Source organism: Siniperca chuatsi, linkage group LG17 (assembly GCF_020085105.1).
Source record: "Siniperca chuatsi isolate FFG_IHB_CAS linkage group LG17, ASM2008510v1, whole genome shotgun sequence".
NCBI lineage: Eukaryota > Metazoa > Chordata > Actinopteri > Centrarchiformes > Sinipercidae > Siniperca > Siniperca chuatsi.
In genome coordinates, this window is record NC_058058.1 from 6,962,040 (window position 1) to 6,981,835 (window position 19,796).

The window sequence follows — 19,796 nt, forward strand, 5'->3', positions numbered from 1 at the left end:
GGTACAGCTCTACCACTCCTACTGTCTCTGTTGTCTGTTTGTCCCCTGTTGGTTCCCCTCCTGTGTTGTGTGTGCTGCTGGGGCGTGGCCTCCGGTGAACCGCCACTCAGAATCTGACACACCTGCTACTCACCTGCTCTCCATCCACCAATCAAGACCATGCAATACATCTACCTGGCTCTTCTCACCAGTCTTCGCCAGATCGTCTGTTTACACTAGTGGCTCGGCCTATTAGCTTGGTTTGTAGAAAGTTTTCCTGCATGTTTCTTGAGTCCATGCCTAATCCTCTGACTCCTTGTGTTCAGGTTCACTCCTCAAACCGACACCACTCCAGCCTGCTGTCCTCGCCCAGTCTACCTGTGCTCACGGGCTGTCTACCTCAGCCTGGGAATCATCCTCGCTTCACGGAGCTTCCCTCCACACGCCTGGATACTCTTTCAACTTGTTCGTAAATAAACCAAAGACTAACCACTTTATCTCTGTTTTTGAGTTGTGCTTTTGGGTCCAGTATCTCTGTGTATTATAACACCAAAAGGTATTTGTAGTTTGTTCATATTTTAGTTCCATACTTGCAAAAGGTAATTTGTTACAGAAATCTTCTAACATCATGCCTGCTTATTTTTAAAGTATCAGTTCAACCAATTTACAAATAAACATAGTTTCTCACTTTGCCTTAGTATTATGAGCTATGTTGGTAGTGGTGGAATTTAACTAAGTACATTTACTCAAGTACTGTACTAGTTTTGAGGTACTTTTTCTGCTGCTTTATTTTTGTATTCTACTACAATTCAGAGGGAAATATTGTACTTTTTACTCCACTACATTAATTAGGCAGCTGTAGTTACTGGTTACATTACAAATTAAGATTTTATATGCTAAACCCTCTGATGAGCTTATAAGAATATGATGCATGTTAATTTCACAGATTAAACAAAAGTATAGTAAATAGTTAAAACTAGCTCTACCTTCACCAATGCAAGAGCAAAATGCTACTTGTACATTGATGCATCAGTAATCATAATCCATTGATAAAAATTGTAGCACTCACAGGAGCCATTTTACTACATTAAGTGCTCAAGTATATTTCTGTAATAATTCTTATGTATACTTAAGTAACATTTTCAATGCAGGACTTTTACTTGTAATGGAGTATTTTCACAGTGTGATATTAGTACTTTTGTTTTAGTAAATGATCTGAATATTTGCTCCACCACTGCAGATACTGAGATATCCATCTCTGAGGTTTCTGTCTCCACCACAATACAATGGAAGTAAATAGAATCATCGGTCGGATTACAAACAACGATGAGACTTCATATAGGGAGGAAATCAACCATCTTGAGTGGTGCACAGAGAACAACCAACTGTTCAACGTCAGCAAAACCAAGGAGCTGATCTTTGATTTTAGGGAAAAAAAGGAGGCAAAGACACACACCCCTGTTTACATCGGTGGAGCTGTGGTGGAGCAGGTGAACAGTTTTAGGTTCCTGGGAATCTGCAACACAGAGAACCTGTCATGGACATCATACATCTCCACCCTGGTAAAGAAAGCTCAGAAACGACTGTATTTCTTAAGGAAATTTAAGAACGCACAATTCCCATGCCAAGTTCTTTTACAGAAGAGCAAAGCATCCTGACTGGAAACATTACAAACTGGCATGCGACGTGCGCGGCCCAGGACAGGAGGGCTCTGCAGCGGGGGATTAAAACTGCCCAGAACATCATGGGTACCAGGTTTACGAGCATCAGTGACATAAGAGAGGTGAGATGTCTGCGCAGAGCCCAAAGCATACTAAAGGACAGTATCCACCCAGCCACAGCCCATTGGAACCACTTTCAACTGAAGAAATAGTCCCTGTGAAAACTGTTGGCAGTGTGTTTTGTGTTTTTTCATTGAAATTCCTTTCACCTCGAGTGCATTGGGATGGAGGCAGATATTTCAAATAAAACCAAGACTGTCTTCATAGCAAGATATCATTAGAGGTAAGTGAGAACATGTTTGTTTTGTTATTCAGGTGAACTGATCTTTAACAAGCAGTACTCAACTTGACTCACGAGCTTGTCAGAGCCTCATCGTGACAACATAATCCACCACTGTACTGGAGACCAAATAAAACACACAATATGTGATCATTTTTATTTCATAGAAATCTCTTTGATAATGTCTACAGTGCTATATTGCAAGTACAAATTACATCAATTCAAACACTATTCATCTTTGAAAATATATATTTGTTTTTACTCTGGCTTCATCCAGGTAGAAATGGCAGTCTCCTTTAATGAGGACTTGCGCTTTAGAGTAGAAGTCCTGATGAAACATTTCAGGTTGCAAATCCAGAAACAAAAAAAACAACGATTCTTTGTTCTTGTTTAGCTTGTACACCCGACCCCATCTGTTCTCCAGGGTGCATTATGCTGCCTGTCATTCAAACCAGATCAAAAGGAGGTGATTCACATCTGCATCATGAACAAACACACAAGGCAAGTGATGCCAAAATACATGTGCTTCCAAACACTACACTTCTCCTCCTTTACACAGAAAAATAATGAGCCTGCATACCGAGCGGGAAACTTCAGACCTCATTCAGTCCCAGGTTCCTGCCTTTAAATCCCTTGTAATGCAGATGACAACAGCTTGTTCCTTTTCACTCTGATGTGCATCCTCCAGCAGCATAATTGTAATTGTATGTAATGTATTTATTTCAACCCAGTCAAGATTAATTTCTTCTCTGCATATATTAGGTATTCTCCATGATCACGTTTATCAGGACAATTAGCTACCGTATTAGCTGATTATTCACTGTTTTATTTCAGAGCTGTCAAATAGCTGTATTTTGATTTTTGTAGCCTCAGTCAGAACATATTCTGACGGAGAAATAAAAATGATTATACATATATTATACATATTATTATACTTAATGTAGGATTTATTTTCGGTTCATTTGTACTAGTCGTTGATTTTTGACACAGTTGCTCTGCCCTGTAAATGGTGACACATGCCATGTGAGTCAGAAAACATCATTCCATAAAATCCATAAAATTGTAGGCTATACTCGGAAAAAGACACACAAGGGATTCACTGGATATTGATTTTTTTAAATGTTGGACGATAACTAAAGATCTCAGAGGGGTTGTGAGACTCTAGGCAAAATGCTTGTATCACACAGAGAGAATGGGGGCTTAAAATGTGATGCGTAAGCCATTACTTTTTAAGAGACCGAAGCCCAAATCCACTAATAGCATCATTCAAACCTTCATTAAGCTCATTCATTAGGATCTAAATACATCTGCACATTGCAACCTTGCTGCAACAACTTTACACAGAGAAAGAAGCTGAAGGCAGACTTGGAGGGGGATATTTGTAAACTGATTTGTGTTGGGCAGAAATATGTGAAATCTCACACTGTGCACTAATCAATGTTTTATATTAACAATGGGTTAAATGACTAGGTATAATGCTACAGGTGTTTCTCATAGTGACAAACCTACAGATAGCTATCGCAGTTTACTTTTTTGGTTTCCTTTTTCCATTTCCAGCTGCAGCAGGCAGCTGTTTTGAGTGAAAACGCTCTGATAAACCCACTCTATGTTACCTGTCTAGCACCAAACAGCAGATAGACAAAGTTAGCATCTAGCAGGTAAACAGTAGAGTATGTAGCAGCTAACAAGTCAGATATTTCCTCCAGGAGTTGGTGGAGACCAAAACAGAGCTAAAAGAGAATTACTGAACGCATACTTTTTTAGGAAACACAACTCCAAATTAATGCTAATGTTACTCCATGTCTGCTGAATGAGTAAACCACCATTTGCTATATCAGCTCTACAAGGTACAATGTTGAGTTTACAGCTTGTTCTGCAGCCCCCAAGTTGTTAAAAAGTCAATTAATACTGCTTTAAAGCCATTAAATCCAAATAGTAATTTGAGCATGTAGCTGTGGTCTTTAATAAGTTAGGAGTCTGATTATTCTGCATGAGTTGAGTTTTCTGTTTGCAATTCAAGACCCAATGTAGGAACAATTTCTATTCTCATGTTCAGTACAAAATGCTCTGCCTCTCAGGCTGCCGCCACACATCTACCATGTTCACCTCACGCAGAAAATTGTAGTGGGATTGACAGCACAATAGTGAGAGGAATAAATATGAGTAATGTTTTTCTCAAACGCCTTTGTAAGCATGTAACTACTATCAAGCAAATCATTTTTATAGATTGTGCACCCATTTCATAGTACAGTATATTGTGAAGCTGCCACTCTGTGACTGTGATTCATTCAAGGCTACAAGTTAATGCTGTAAGCATTTTCCCCCACTTCAGTTTACCCTGAATTACCTTTTTTTGCCAATATACATATATACAACCTTTCAGGTAAACACAATCCTGCCTTCTACATTTTTTGAATAAACAGCACACGTTTTATTGAGTGTGGAGTTGTATGCATTTGTGCGTTTGGTGATGGTGGTGGGGCAAAGTCATCATGAGGTGGAGTGTTTAGGATCAAAGCACTGAACATTTGGTTTCCTACTCCAGAAACACTCAGCTTTACAGATAAATTACTAAGAAGATGACAAAGTGCCTGAACTCCAGTCTCACTTCACACTGTGAGTGTGTGCTCAAGGAGCTCCGTTCATTTCGTTCAGCTTCGAATATGTAAGGGCAAAATGTCTTGGCCGAGGGCAAATAAAAACATGTCAGCTGTGTCTTGACGGTCATTTGCCTTTTCTGCTTTTTCTCTACACAAGGGCTTTTTGTTCCGTGCAGCTTTGTGTTTTTCCAGCTTTGTGTGCACACATTCATTTTCACACACTCATCCATACAGGCTCACATGGAAATGCACGAACACACATGTATTTTGTTGAATTGTTGTGTATTTCTGTTGAGTTTACAAAGAACTTGGAGATTAATTTGAATTTACTTGCTTTACGGTAAATCTCTAACATAACACATTAAGACAGAATGAGGCAGGGTAAGCCTTCCTCTGTCTTTTTAGCAACACTACATGGCTCTGGGGATTGTCAGTCTGTTGCTCAGTTGGTGCTTGTCCAGACTGAATTATCTCAACAATTATCACATGGATTGCTGTGAAAGTTTGTATAGAAATTCATGGTGCCAAGATGAAATCCGCTGACTTTGGTCATCCCGTGACTTTTCCTCTAGCGCCACCATGAGTTTCACATTTGTGGTTTTGACAACTATTGCATGGATTGCCATGTGTAGACATTCATGTTCCCTTCAGGATTAACTGCAATAACTTTGGTGATTCCTTAACTTTTCATCTGGCACCATCAGGTCAAAATTTAAATTTGCCCAATACTTTTGGGTTTATAGTTTATGACCAAATACCTGTAAAACTAAGGACATTCCCATCGGCCTCAGCTGTACTTTGTGTTTAGTTCTAATTACCAAAAGTTAGCTTGCTGACATACTAAACCAAGATGGTGAACATGGTAAACATTATATCTGCTTAACATCAGCATGTTAGCAATATCATTGTGACAATGTTAGCATGTTAACATTAGCATTTAGAGCAATCATGACATATTGAAATTCCAACTTGTAAATAGCGTTCAAGTCAACATTTACGTTGTAATTACAACTGGGAAACTCAGAATTTTCCAAAACCTCCGACAAATCTGACTCTGCGCTTTATAATAAGTGCCTGAAAATCACACCCAAATTTGATGGATGTTGTGTTATATTGTCAATGCAGAGTATTTTCAGCCCTCACTCAACCAACTCTGTAATCACACAATCGTCTTGAGTTGTCCCGTGAAATGAGCATTCGCAAGATTCCCATTTTTACGAACCATCCCATATGACATGAAAGCTGCATAAGTACAGCCTTACAGAGCCTCTAGTGTGGCTGTAGACTCAAGTCTTGTTTATACACACAATTACTTACACACACTCATTCCTACTTCTCACATGTTCATACACAAACAGACACATTTTACACATACATAATTATGTATTTTTGTTGCAGATTTGTTTGAATGTCCTTGTTTTGCTGTAAATCTCCAACTGCGACACACTAAGACATAGTGAGACAGATTCATAGAGTGAGATTTTTGTTTGCCTTTTTCTGTCTGTTTTATTTATGTTTTCTCATTCATTTCTCTCTCACTTTTTTCTTTCACACCACAGACTATCCTTGGTGTGCCCTTTCTGTCTCCTGTGCTCTGCTGGTGATAACTTATAACTGTGGGTGAGTGCACCACCCATATAAGGTTTAATGTCCTTCATTCCATGTGTATATATACATGCAATATTCAACAGTATGGACATGATAGAATGCATACAGGGCCTACAGTAAATGTCTTCATACAGTACATTAGCATTACCGTAATTGATTTTACATATCAGTGTAATTAACAGACAATCCATCACTGAGAAGATTGGCAGCCTTGAATTTTCTCTGCACTGCAATCTACTTTGTCTGCATCTGGGTCCGATTTTACTGGAAATCTGCAAGATAAAAAGTTTCTCTCAACACAAATGGAGTCAAAGCTTCCAGACTTTATGAGATTCTCAGATGAAGATTCACTTCCAACGCATTTTTCTTCTTCAGTAAAGAAAAAGAGAAAACAACTGTAAAGAAGTAGCTTTTTGTTGGGGCTGACGAGTAGCGACAACAACCAGCAACATTGTCTTGTGACAGGAGAAAATAAGGTTTATGGGAAATAGGTCTTAATTTTGTGAAATGCTTGCACTTTGCTGCTATCAGCTGCCTCCGCCATGGTCTCTGCAGTTAATATGACAATGTATACATATATACTGTATGTCCCCACATACACCCCTTACCTAATACATAAATTAGAAGAAAGTGAATCAAATTTATTGGCCCAGTATCTTGACACATACAAGGAATTTGGCTCACAGTGCAGTCAACAAATTTTCAGGATACAAATACAGACATACAGCTAAACAAAGATAACAAGCTAAATACAGGCAACAGCTGGACTACAAACAGTATATACAGGCCAGTTGTACAGATGGCAGTGTAAATATTTTAGTATATAGATAATTTAATCTATATACAGAACGTGTTTGTTGTGGATATATTGATGGAAGAGTATGTACAGTATATACTACATCATGCTTAGAGTATACATATGATAATGACCGTATATCATATAAATACTATTGCACAATGTATATGTTATAATATACTATATAGAAGACCTCATCAATCTGATGACTTGACAAAATCAAAAAAGACTTGCAACTTGACTTTGACTTTAACACCAATGACTTTACTTTGGTCAACATAAATGCAACACACACACAATCCAACACTCAAACAAATCCATTAAGTATTAACCAAATAAATAAGACAATAAGAGTGGAAAGTCCTTATTTTAACTTACACAGGTTGTTTCTTTGTTTAGCTCTCAGTCATGATTTGGAGGTTAAAATGCTGACAGGCCTAAAGGGAGAAGTTGGTATATAAATTCCTTGGAGTGGCTCAGAGCCCTATGGATCTGGAAACTGAGCATGGAGACTCAGTAACACTGAAGATTTTTCATTTTTATTCATGTTTACATAACGGTACGGACATGTGTTATTCAGGCTTGTGACTACAGCCTCCCTCACACTCAAATCATAAGTGCTGTGTGTGGCAGCATAGCAGACGGATGCTCTACAAGGTTCAAAGCTCGATCTTAAGTGCACTTTTGAATTAGATGATAGACAGCATCTCCTCTAGAGTGAGCTCAGCCAGCAGTGTTGAGAATTATTTATTTATTTATGTATTTGTTGGACTTAAATCATGTGTAATTCACGATTTGTGGTACATCAGATTATTGTTTCTCAGGACAGTTTGCAGTGATGAAGTGTAACTACTCATTTTATTCCATCTAGGTGGACTCTCAGCCTTTCTACAGCAAATAGCATGAGAAAAAAAAACGGAGGGACACTAATAGTGTATTACCTAGTGTGTCCTGGTAAAATTGCTTAAAATTAGGGACTAGCGCCGTTTTCAATGATAATGAACAAGTAACGCTTACCATTTTATCTTTAGTGTCACTTGTATTTACAGGGCTGGGCAGTGAGAGAAAGTGTCTCGCCAGTGTTGCCTGGTGACTGCAGCACTGCCAACACACCTAACAAGCCACAAGCCATCGCTGGTCTTATTTTCTTTTTTACCAGTGCACAAGTAAACATCACCCAGAAGACTGTTAGCTTGGAAACTGTGTAGAACCTGAATTGGAAGTGGATGTTCAGGGAGGGGTAGGATAGAGTCCCCTGGACAGACTGTTGTTCCTGCTGTCTTATTTCCACTGCTTTAATGTCAGAACATGGAAATTCATCCGCTTTGATCCTCAGTGGTACAGCATACCACCTGGTAGAAAGCACAGCAATCTCACAAGAAGGCATTGAATTTGAATTTTCATCCAAGGGAGGATATTACATGCAGTATTAAATTTTTTTATAGAATGTTTCCCTTTGTCTGTAATTAATCACTTTCATTCGTGTGTCTTGCTCTTATGTCTTTATTAAAACATTGGCTTCTTCTCTAAAGTGCTCCACATCCAGCTGGCTCTTGTTCTCATAAAAAGAAGTGGAAGTCAGCCAGCCGCTGAGACTGAGTCCGGGATATGTCCTGACCTCGAGGATGGGCGGAAAGAAGGAGAGAGAGGGAAACGGGAGTGATGGGGATGTGTGCCAGCAAGAACGACATTACATTTACTCCGGTCTAGGTTGTTTTTGTGTGTGTGTGATAGTATGAGTAAGCTCTTCCATGGAGATTTGATGTGGGAATTCATTGCCTTGCTATTCAAAAACTGATGAAAATGTCTACACTAAACTGCGGCCTTTGAGAAAACAGAGAGAACTACAAAGTGATGAGAGAGCAGTTTTTGAAAGTTACATTGTGCAGCCTCTTTTATGAGTTATTACCTCTGTTTAACTCTTAAATGCATCTGCACAGACACACCAAGAAATGATGTGGCTCCACGACAATCCAATGAGCAGCACCTCGATGATGGTTCCTGTGTGACGGGAAAATGAGTCTCATTAGATTTCTATGAACCAGCCTCTCACGTAGGAGAACAAAGCTGACCTTGGTCTTGGATCTTGAAGCAGCACCAAGACCATATCCCCTGGTTTCATTCATGAACTCTGGCCTCTAAGTTGATCAGAGACATATTTACCCCAAGGGTTTTTAAAGGAGACCCTCAAAATTTCCTCATCTCCTCTCCTTCACATTTTCTTGACCAATTTGGCACTCTGGCTGCTGCTGAGGTACAGAAACATTTCGAGGTACATGAATAACATACGCTGCTCACTCTGCCCGCTGGGGCCCATGGAAGAAGGCAGTTGGGCTTTTCCCTCCAGTACCAACCCTGCAACCCTTTCATGCACTCTGGTTTGTGATCCCATGCACTTAATATGTTTTTAGATGTTTTTTGCTCGCAGGCTAGCTCCAGGGATGATATGACAATGTCTGTCTATGGGTCAGTCCACCACTTTGGTCCAGACTGAAATATCTTGACTTGTTTATGGATTGCCATGAATTTGTGTACAGACTGAGAATCCTCATGACTTGGTGATTAGTTTTTCCTCTAGCGCCACCATGAGGCTACGTTTGTGGTTTTAAATGAAATGGCTCAACAACTATGGATTGTCATTTGTAGAGACATTCATGGTCCCCATAGGATGAATCCTACTATGGTGACCCTCTGACTTTTCCTCTAGGGCCACCAGGTCAAAATTTCAATTTGTCGAATACTTTGGTTTTTATACCAAATACCGGGAAAACTAATGAAATTCCCATCATCATCATCATCATCATCATCATCGTCATCATCATCATCATCATCATCGTCGTCATCGTCATCATCATCATCATCACATTGTGTTTAGTGCTAATTAGCAAATGTTAGCATGCAAACATCCTAAAGATGAACATGGTAAATATCATTCTTAGGAGTCTTATCTGAGAGTTTCGTGTTGAGTATAGTCAGGAGTGGATAGTAGGTTAGGTAGGCCTGTTATGTTATTACTTGTGATTTGCTTCTGTGAACTTTATTTTGTAGGATGCAGTATTGCATTATGGGTGTCTTTTTTAGGGTGTTAGATTTGGTAGACTTGCTGTCTTTTAAGTCTTTTAGGTTCTTCTAGCTTTGGTCATGAAATATTGTAGACATTAATTTCAGTTGACATCATACTGAACCACTGTGTCTTTCTCTTGCCATCGGCTTTCTGGCAGCCAGTAGCTTAGAGGTGTTTGATCATTCCTCCTTTGCTCCCACAAAAAATTAGACTCAGGAACATGGACTATATAAAACAGCTCAGGACACAATGAAGACCGCCTCCATAAACAGAATGGATCTTTCTCCATGACTATTGACTATATTGAGCTGGTAACATCCCCAGCAGGCTATGGAGTTCTTTTTCCACCTCATTGACTGATGCTTATGAAGCTCGGTGTCTCACATCTCTGATCACAGTCCCTGCTGTGGTGACAGCTGCTACCTGTCTGACCAGACCTCAAAGAGGTCAATAAAACAGCAGACTCTAATTTCAGGTTGGCCACATATCCACAGTCCAAAGGCTTCTTCCGTCCATATGTTTGACTAACAATATTTTTGAGACATTAATACCTTTCTAACAACTTGCAAGACAAAGATCATAACAATTCAGCCATTAATGTGTTTATGTTTCCTGATGTATTTCTACTTATTTACGTGGTATATTTGTATGCCTTTGTGCCAAGACAGAAAGATTGTGTGCACCACATTCCTGGCAGTCTGGAGCTCTTGTAATGGCCTAGCTACAGGGGATAATAATCTGAACTAATGTGGACCAATCCACAGCTTGAGCTCTAAAACCAATTTTACATTCATGGAGCTAAAGCCCGTATCAGGGGACGGTGACATTTTAAGAACGATTTGTGTTTCATATTGGTTCCCAGAAATGTTATCCAATCTAAGAATAAAAAACTCCACTGACTAGACTATGAATAATCACAATCTAATAGTCACATATACTAATTTGATATGTGAAACGTGAAAACCATTTTATCTGTTGTTAATCTGATGTTAATAATCTTGACATTAGGCTATTTAGTAGCTTAGACCAATTTATTTGTCTTTTGACAATTTATTTGATTATGTCAGTTAGGATATATGGACAGAGAGGCAAAGATATAGTAGTAAACTGTGATATTACTGTCCAATGCATTCTGCTCGTTTGTGATTCTTTTTCTTTTCTTGTCCTTTTTATTTCAATGCTTACCACATTTTTAAAAATATTCTGTTCCATGAAAAATTTTGTTAATGTCTTTCATGTCTCTTTTATTTTATTTTTGTGGAGCGCAAATTATTGTATTAAAAACTAAAGCCGGGAAAATGAGATGGCGTAGCGTCACTAGGTTCCGTCTACGCTATGTTTTTCAATAAAGTTTCGTTTTGAAGCCAGACAAGATGGCGGACTACGATTTGACAACCAAGATAGCACATTTTCTGGACCGGCATTTGGTTTTTCCTCTTTTAGAATTCCTGTCTGTGAAAGAGGTACAACGGCTTTTGTATCGTATAACGCCAAAATATAATGTAGCTGTTTCTTAGCAGGCATTTATACCCGAATACACGGTTGTAGCTAGCACCGATTCATCCTAGCCGGCTAGCAATCACGTTAGATAGCCCGTCAGCTAGCGGCAAACGCTTGCTAAACTACTAATTTATTTATGTCTTTTAGAACTGGACTGTTGCTGTTATGTTAGTTGTGGTAGCAACAAATTATTGCGAATCTGGAAAACTGATGTCTTTGTTGCCTTGGCTCCTAGCTTCTTATTGTCGTTACCTAGCGTGTTAGCCTACAGCGAGCACACGGGATTAACGTTGGCTACAACCGCCAGAATGGGACGAGCAGCATTCATGACTGTATTATGCTAGTCCTGATGTTATTTCCGCTTTCTGTTTGGTACTGTTTGTAAATTTGAGTGTGTGTCCCAAAGGAAACTAAATATTTGTGTGTAACAGATCTACAATGAAAAGGAACTTCTTCAGGGGAAGCTGGACCTCCTCAGCGAGACAAACATGGTGGATTTCGCCATGGATGTGTACAAAAACTTGTACGCGGACAAAGAAATCCCACACTGTAAGAAAGACAGCAGTTAAATAGTTTTGTCCATCGCATTTAATTACGTCATAATATCTAGCTTTCATGCTGTACAGTTAAAAATACCTCCTGGGCACTGACGATGTACAATAGCTTTTAGGTAGTAAGAATTATTTGTGATTTATTTCATACATTGTGTTAACCTAATATGCAAGTGGAAGCAGATTATTAGTCATATTTTAAACCACGTAGTCAAAAAGAAGACCTCCTGTTATGTAGCCTCAGTGCCTGTGATGTCCCAACATTGACCAGCCACTTGAGTGGTTTATTGGTTTAAGAGATCAGAACATAATAGTACCATAATCTGGAAAGTACTCAAACATTTTACCTAATATACTGATGTAACAATGTTGTGTCAACACAAAAATATGTCCTGTTTCAGCTCTGAGGGAGAAGAGGAGTACTGTGGTGGCCCAACTGAAGCAGCTCCAATCAGAGACGGAGCCAATTGTCAAGATGTTTGAGGACCCAGAGACCACTCGACAGATGCAGTCCACAAGGTCAGAGCAACTTGTTATAGAAATGCCTCTCTCTCAAATACTTTGCTCATGCTATATTATAGTACTGACAGTATTATAATACTTAAAAGGCTCATCTGACATCTATTGATCTATTTGTTTTATTTTTCATCAGAGATGGGAGGATGCTCTTTGACTATCTTTCAGAGAAACACAATGTAAGTTTTGAAATGTTAAACAGTGTACTCACACTATTCCTCTTATTGTATAAAAAATGCACTGCATTTTAATATTTTAAGGTGGGTTTTGTAATGTGTTTTTGTTTCCATAACAACCAGCTGCCACTGTGAGCCAGCAGGACTGTTATCCAAATCTCAGAATCCTAAAACATCCAACAACACCCACCAAAGTGCTCATTACTCAATGATCAGAGAAATACCATTGGCAGAGCTACTTTCTGGTTCGATTTCTTTTATTTTACCTTTTTTATATAATCTACAGATGAATTACACTTCTTCTTGTTTGTGATTAGTAAATCTAAAAAGTCCTCTAAAAAGAGGACTTGTCATTGTGAAAACAGGCTTTGTTTTGCCTAAAATAATGAAAGATGCCGGCACATTGCCTAATCAGCCACATTCTGTCAGCCTGGCAGCTTCTCGCAATTAGCTATCTTTTGAAGGGGAAAAAAAAGCAAAGGCGCTAGCCATTTTGAAAAACAGTGGATTAGTGTCTGCACTCCAGGGCTATAGACTGTATAAAGCCACTTTCTTTCTAACCTTAAAATCGTGCCAGCTGAGCAGTTTTCAACCTTGTTCTATGTGCTTTAATTTAAGTTTACATGTCCCTTGTTTTTTTATTTCTTAGTTTCGTCAAGAATACCTGGACACTCTGTATAGGTATGCCAAATTCCAGTACGAGTGCGGTAATTACTCTGGGGCTGCAGAGTACCTCTACTTCTTCCGTGTCCTGGTAAGAATAATCACATAAGAATAAAAAAGGTCTTCAGAAGGCGCAATAGATTAAATCTATTTAATCTATTTTTATATATTGTCTTATTATTATTTCAAAAATACTGCTTGTCTGTTTTGATTCTGTTACACTCAATTTGTTGCTCTCTGCACAGGTTCCTTCAACAGACAGGAATGCCTTGAGCTCTCTGTGGGGGAAACTGGCCTCTGAGATCCTCATGCAGAACTGGGAAGCAGCCATGGAGGATCTCACTCGACTAAGGGAGACTATTGATAACAATGTAAATGAATAATACTTTAAGAAACAAAATTTCATGTTGCAAGTTATCTTACAGGTATAATCAAGATTAGCTAGTTTTATTAGTGATTAGATTAGGAATATAGAAATAAAATAAGATGGGACAAGAAGCACATAGCAACATGACATTTGCAGTCTCTAGTAAACTCAATTCTGACAAAGAAAATTGCAGGACTGAGAGTGAAGCTCATTTTATGAAATATCAGAACCAATACCAAAGAATCCTGACTGAAATCAAATAAAATTGTACCCAGATGAAGGTCTAATGAATGACCTACTGCTATTTGTAGGTCATTTGCCTCGGTAGTTACTACGTGAACCTGTTTTCTTGACTGTTTCTCTGCAATTTGGCCAGAAAGCCTTCCATGAACGTTTGTCTGAAATGTATTTATCGGTATACTTGTTCTAGAAACATTGCTTGATGCAACATTTCATAACATCTGCCATTTGTCTCATCTCTCCTTACAGTCTGTAAGCTCTCCTCTCCAGTCACTCCAGCAGAGGACCTGGCTCATCCACTGGTCCCTCTTTGTGTTCTTCAACCACCCTAAAGGCAGGGACAACATCATAGAGCTCTTCCTCTATCAGCCACAGTGAGTCTGTGTTTTCAATATAGCAAAGAACAGTCGCCTTTTAGATACAGTACAAGGCATATACACAGGCTTGATGCCGCTGTCATCCAGAGTTTATCAAAACAACTCTTTATCTTGCTCAAAAACATATGAGAGACACTGTCTTTTTCACAGCTTAAACCTGTGACCTTTTATTGAGGCCATATTAGTTAGAAGGCCACCCTACTGTTTTATTGTCTGTTTATTTTCTTAATCTGATTGTGTTTTTGATTAAAAATTTGTTGCAGTTACAAAAGTGTACACATTGTTTTTGTTTTTTAAATTGTACCCTGTAATGTATTTAACTGCATGAATCACAGATTTCTCAACACAGCTTCTGTGTTTTTTTTTTTGTTTTGTTTTTTTTAAGTGTTTTTTTATTTCTTTTGGAGTAAAATAACTGATGGTACCCAAATTTGATGTGATGGCAACTAATGATGGTGCCACTGTGTACTGCCTTTTGTGTTTTTCAGGTATCTGAATGCCATCCAGACAATGTGCCCACACATACTGCGATATCTTACAACTGCAGTCATCACTAACAAAGATGTACGAAAGCGCAGGCAAGTGCTCAAGGACCTGGTGAAAGTCATTCAACAGGTAAGGTCAATAAATGTTAGCGGAATAATTCTTATTTAAAGCGGCTCAAGGATTTAGTCAACACATGAATGATATTTTCTTTTTCACTCCTGTAGGAATCATACACATACAAGGACCCAATCACAGAGTTTGTGGAGTGTCTCTATGTGAACTTCGACTTTGACAGTGCCCAGAAGAAGCTGAGAGAGTGTGAGTCGGTAAGGACAGCTTCCTAAAGTTTCTCCTTCAGTTTTCCTGCTTGACAGTGTGTGTTTGTCATAGTGCACAGGCCTAAATCGCCCCAGAAAAGTTAGCTGTCTCCTGGGACTGAGGGGTAATATGAAGCTTCCCCTAGCTATGGTGCTCTGATCTCCTGAGTCCCAGGCATTTAACTTCACAGCTCTTCAGCCTCAGCAAATCCATGTCTGGCCTGATTTGCTGGCTCTAACTTTTATTCAGTTTGATTTTCAAAGCGGAACAGCTGTCAGATTTGGGGCTTGGTTGCCTTTTCTTTAGAAACCCTTGACTGCAGTTTTGTAGTTGTGTTGAGGGACCACTTTGCGCATTCTCTAAGCACTCTCATCAATTGGCTTTTACCCCTCTTGTATTAATTATGCAGTGATTGTAAAGGCCTCAACTATCCTGTCAGATCCGGTATGTGAGCATAATGATGGACGAATGAAGATGGTTCATTAAGTCATTCTGTTGTCTTGGATTCTGCTCTCTTTTAATGGTCAGGGGAATTTAAATTTACATGATGTTTGTTAATTTTCCCTCTAGAGATCAAACACTTATCTTAATTACTGTATAAACATCATCACATGATGTTTTTGTTTTGCTGTTTGCAGGTTGTTTTTTTTTTTAAGAATTAAGGTCTTCTGGTTTGTCTCAATCACAATATAGGAAAAATAATCACGGAACCAGTAAACCAATTGATTATTTCTGGGGGACTATGGCACCTTTGTTTGTGTTTACCCCAGCAAAACGTTGAATAATTGGCTTTCTTACACAATTACAGGTCCTTGTGAAATAATGATGCCACATCTCTTTTCAAAATCCCAGACACTAATATATTCATACATTTAAGCTTTTCTGGAGATTTGAGGTGGCCAAACATCTCATTTGATGTTTCTGTGATTGTTGCTTTAAAACCACAGATAGAGACAGCACAACATAATCCCCTACAAAACACTCTGTAGGGCTCATGTCTGCTGATCGCTTTGTGATTCATGTTGGGTGACGGGCTGATTCCATGTTTTCTTTAGCATGAGTTGTCAACAATGATGGAGAAGTGTGTTAACATTCCAAGATTTAGAAGCACATTGATGCATACATGTGCATTTTAATAAGGAGGATTTCATTTCATTCAAATTTTTAACAGTGTGATATCACGCAGCTTGTGTGACCATATCTTTTGGGAATTGCCTAGTTTAGACAACAACAAAAAATCCCCATTATCCAAACCAGGAACCCAATACAAAACTGTCTTGTTAAAAATACTCTACATTGTGAGGTTGGATAGTTCTGACCAGGACATTTTAATGTATGGGTGGATAAACCAATAGCTAGAAGTTCTGCCAGAACTGTGTGGTAAAACAGCCACACCACAGTCACAGGAAATAGTTTCCAGCACATCATGCATGGTTGTCGTGTGGTACTATTATGTACTTTAGTGTACTTAAAGTATACTTATCATTCCAGTAAAACATGGGTATGGTTTGAAATTATAGCTACACACTACACTATTATTTCGTCACATATGTTTTGAAGATGGCACCGTAAATATCAGAAAATGTGCTGGCAGAGAAACTAGACCTACTAACTGAAGGAACATTTGGTCTTTTCTTGATTTTGTTTGTTTTTATTTATTTATTTTCTCAACACTTTCTATACGTGAATGCTTTGTATGTATATAAAGTGATCAATGCTTACTGTAGTACGGTCTGTCTTTCTTCAGGTTCTTGTTAATGACTTCTTCCTGGTCGCTTGCCTCGAGGATTTCATTGAGAATGCTCGTCTCTTCATCTTTGAGACCTTTTGTCGGATTCATCAGTGTATCAGCATCAGGTACACTGTCTTTGAAATAGGCTTACTTGTCAGTAACAGTGTGTACAGTGCCTTTTTCTTTGTTAACGCACAGTTGCTTTAGAACATGAGAAAAAACGACGAAAAGCTCTTTTCAACTTCTGTACACAGATGATTGATGTTGTGCAGTAATTTTACTTCTCAGTGCTCCCAAAGTTTAGATGTTACTCATGTCCTCCTAGTTTTTTAAGAAAATTGTATAATAATATAAATAGGAAACTGTAAAAAGAAACTTTGAAGACTTTGGATTCTCCCAAAGGATGTTTACTTAACTGAAATGCTCCCTCCTCCATCGCTCTCTCCACTCAGCATGCTGGCAGACAAGCTCAACATGACGCCCGAGGAGGCGGAGAGGTGGATCGTCAACCTCATTCGTAATGCCAGGCTTGATGCCAAGATCGACTCCAAACTGGTGAGTCTCTGCATTCACTGATCCACCTTCAGTCAGATGAGCTTCAAATCACTGAGCCTAGCGTAAACAGCCCTGACTAGACTTCTAATTTGGGTAGTAATATAGCTGTGTAAATGTATTTGTTTGACTTGACTGAAAGCAGCATCCAAAACCTGTCAGGATTTAACTGCCGGTGCACTTATCACTTTTGTGGTACTTAAAAGTCAGTCCTTCATACAAATTCATTTTTGTTGTTTTGTTTCTCAGGGTCATGTGGTGATGGGCAACAGCGCAGTGTCACCGTACCAGCAGGTGATCGAGAAGACCAAGAGCTTGTCCTTCCGTAGCCAGATGTTGGCAATGAACATTGAGAAGAAAGTGGCCCACAGCAACAGGAATGAGGTAGACTGAGCACTAAACATTATGTAGGGTTGTGAACTTTTCACCCTTTAGTAGGATTTACTAAAAAGATATTAATACCATAAATAATTTTTTGTCTTTCTTTTTTTGTCATTAAACCGACTGAGTTGAGAAAGACAGAACTTTCTATACAAACATCCAGTCAATTTAGAAATTGATAGGCTGGCTGTCGCAACTACCAGTTCAAGGCGTGATTTATTTAAAATTATAACTATTTTTTTTCCAAACATCGGTTTATGCTATTTATACTTACACTGGATCTAAATTGGTAATTGCAAACTTGCATTCAAAGATTTAAAAAATGTAGAAAGGTTAGGCACTTAATGTCACGTCACTCAAATTCTTATTGATCACCTGTCATGTCAATATGTGCAGACCACTTTCCTTAGTCCTACTGCCCTCTGATGGATATATGTGAAAACACTACATGTACAGATAATCCCAATCTTTCCTCTTAGTTGATTGTAATTGTGACCAATGATTTTCTGCTCATAGATTTTTAGTAAGCTGTATGTTTGTAACATGGAACCACTTTTTCAAGTTCTTCTGCATTACACAACATGTCCTTTTGGGTAAAATATAATGATTTTAATTTGAGTCATTTGCCAAAAAATAGTCCGACAATCTGTCATAGTTTTGTGAGAACATAGTTTGTTTTTGTCCTGTCAATCATTTTGAGAGAGAAGCTGGCAGGTGTTTTCAGTTGGAGGATATCTAATTTTGGAACAAATCTCTTCCGTTTGTAAAGTAGTTTGAGCATTTCTTCTAACACCTCTTCTAACATTTGTTTGTTTTTGTTTTCTCAGACACCAAACTGGGCTGCTCAAGACACCAGCTTCTATTAAAATAGAAATCAGTATCAGAAGAATGCAGATGGCTCTTGTGGAAATTATTGAAGCTTTTTATTGTATTTATGGATTTATTAGTTTACCCACCATTGTCATTTAACTCCCAGCTTAACTGCTGCGATACAAAATATCCCAGAGGAGGCTGCAAGGCTTGATGCCTTTTCCTGCAAGGTATTATTTATATTAAATGCATACTATTCTCTTCATCATAACTTATTTGGAATCTGGTGGCAGTTTGATTTTGAGGTCAAATGTTAATTTCTCAATTAAACTTTTAGAGGTAATTATTCAACCAAAAATGTAATAAATTAACATTAAACATTTATTTGGCTCTTGTTTCTTCTTCCTTTTATTAATATGTGACCACTAGATGGCACAGTTTGTTAATTTTTGTTTTCTGCTGTCTGGAGACAGTTGAAGCATTTCACAGTCTCTGCCAGACTGTAGTTCCTACTACAGCGTGATATTTGTATTTGTTGTAAATGTAAGAACAGACAGATGCATAATTGACATACAAATGAACTAAAAAAACACTTTGAAAGTAGACACTGAACTGCAACCAGCCTTGACATGAGAGGCAAGATTTAGTAATTGGGGGGGAAAAACTTGGGAAAAGCTGTTGGTATGGAGATCAAATTTGATGGAAAGCACTGCAACAGCAACTCACAAGACACAGATCAAGAATCGGTCACACACTTGGATAATTCACAAGGCTCCTCTGTTTGTTGTAACCATGTCAGTTAGAGTTGGTTGTTTCTGATGTGCAGTAACTGTTTAACCACACCTTATTCCTGAAACTTGAATGACACTGCAAAGCCTACTCCATTTCAGCATATCCTCAGCAAATATTTAATTAGTGTAAATGTGCTGTGAAACCAGTCTTCACTACATACTAAAGCATTATTACAGTAACATGCAGCTGTAAGGAACAGGGTTCATTTAAAACCTGTTTGGTGAATAGTTCAGGTCAATCAAAGTGTGCACTCTTTGTTACTTGTTCTCACATCTGGTTAACGACTG

At 38.5% G+C, this 19,796-nt stretch overlaps 1 protein-coding gene across 1 annotated transcript; it reads left to right on the plus strand.

Annotated features, from left to right (window-relative positions):
- The first annotated feature begins 11,354 nt into the window (after window positions 1-11,354).
- eif3eb (eukaryotic translation initiation factor 3, subunit E, b) lies at window positions 11,355-19,101 on the plus strand. Its single transcript, XM_044171601.1, has 13 exons — window positions 11,355-11,511; window positions 11,980-12,097; window positions 12,501-12,618; window positions 12,752-12,794; window positions 13,441-13,545; window positions 13,700-13,825; window positions 14,311-14,435; window positions 14,927-15,053; window positions 15,149-15,250; window positions 16,990-17,099; window positions 17,427-17,529; window positions 17,776-17,910; window positions 18,735-19,101. The coding sequence occupies exons 1-13, from the start codon at window positions 11,422-11,424 to the stop codon at window positions 18,771-18,773; spliced, it is 1,341 nt and encodes a 446-aa protein (XP_044027536.1). The 5' UTR covers window positions 11,355-11,421; the 3' UTR covers window positions 18,774-19,101.
- The last annotated feature ends 695 nt before the right edge of the window (window positions 19,102-19,796 follow it).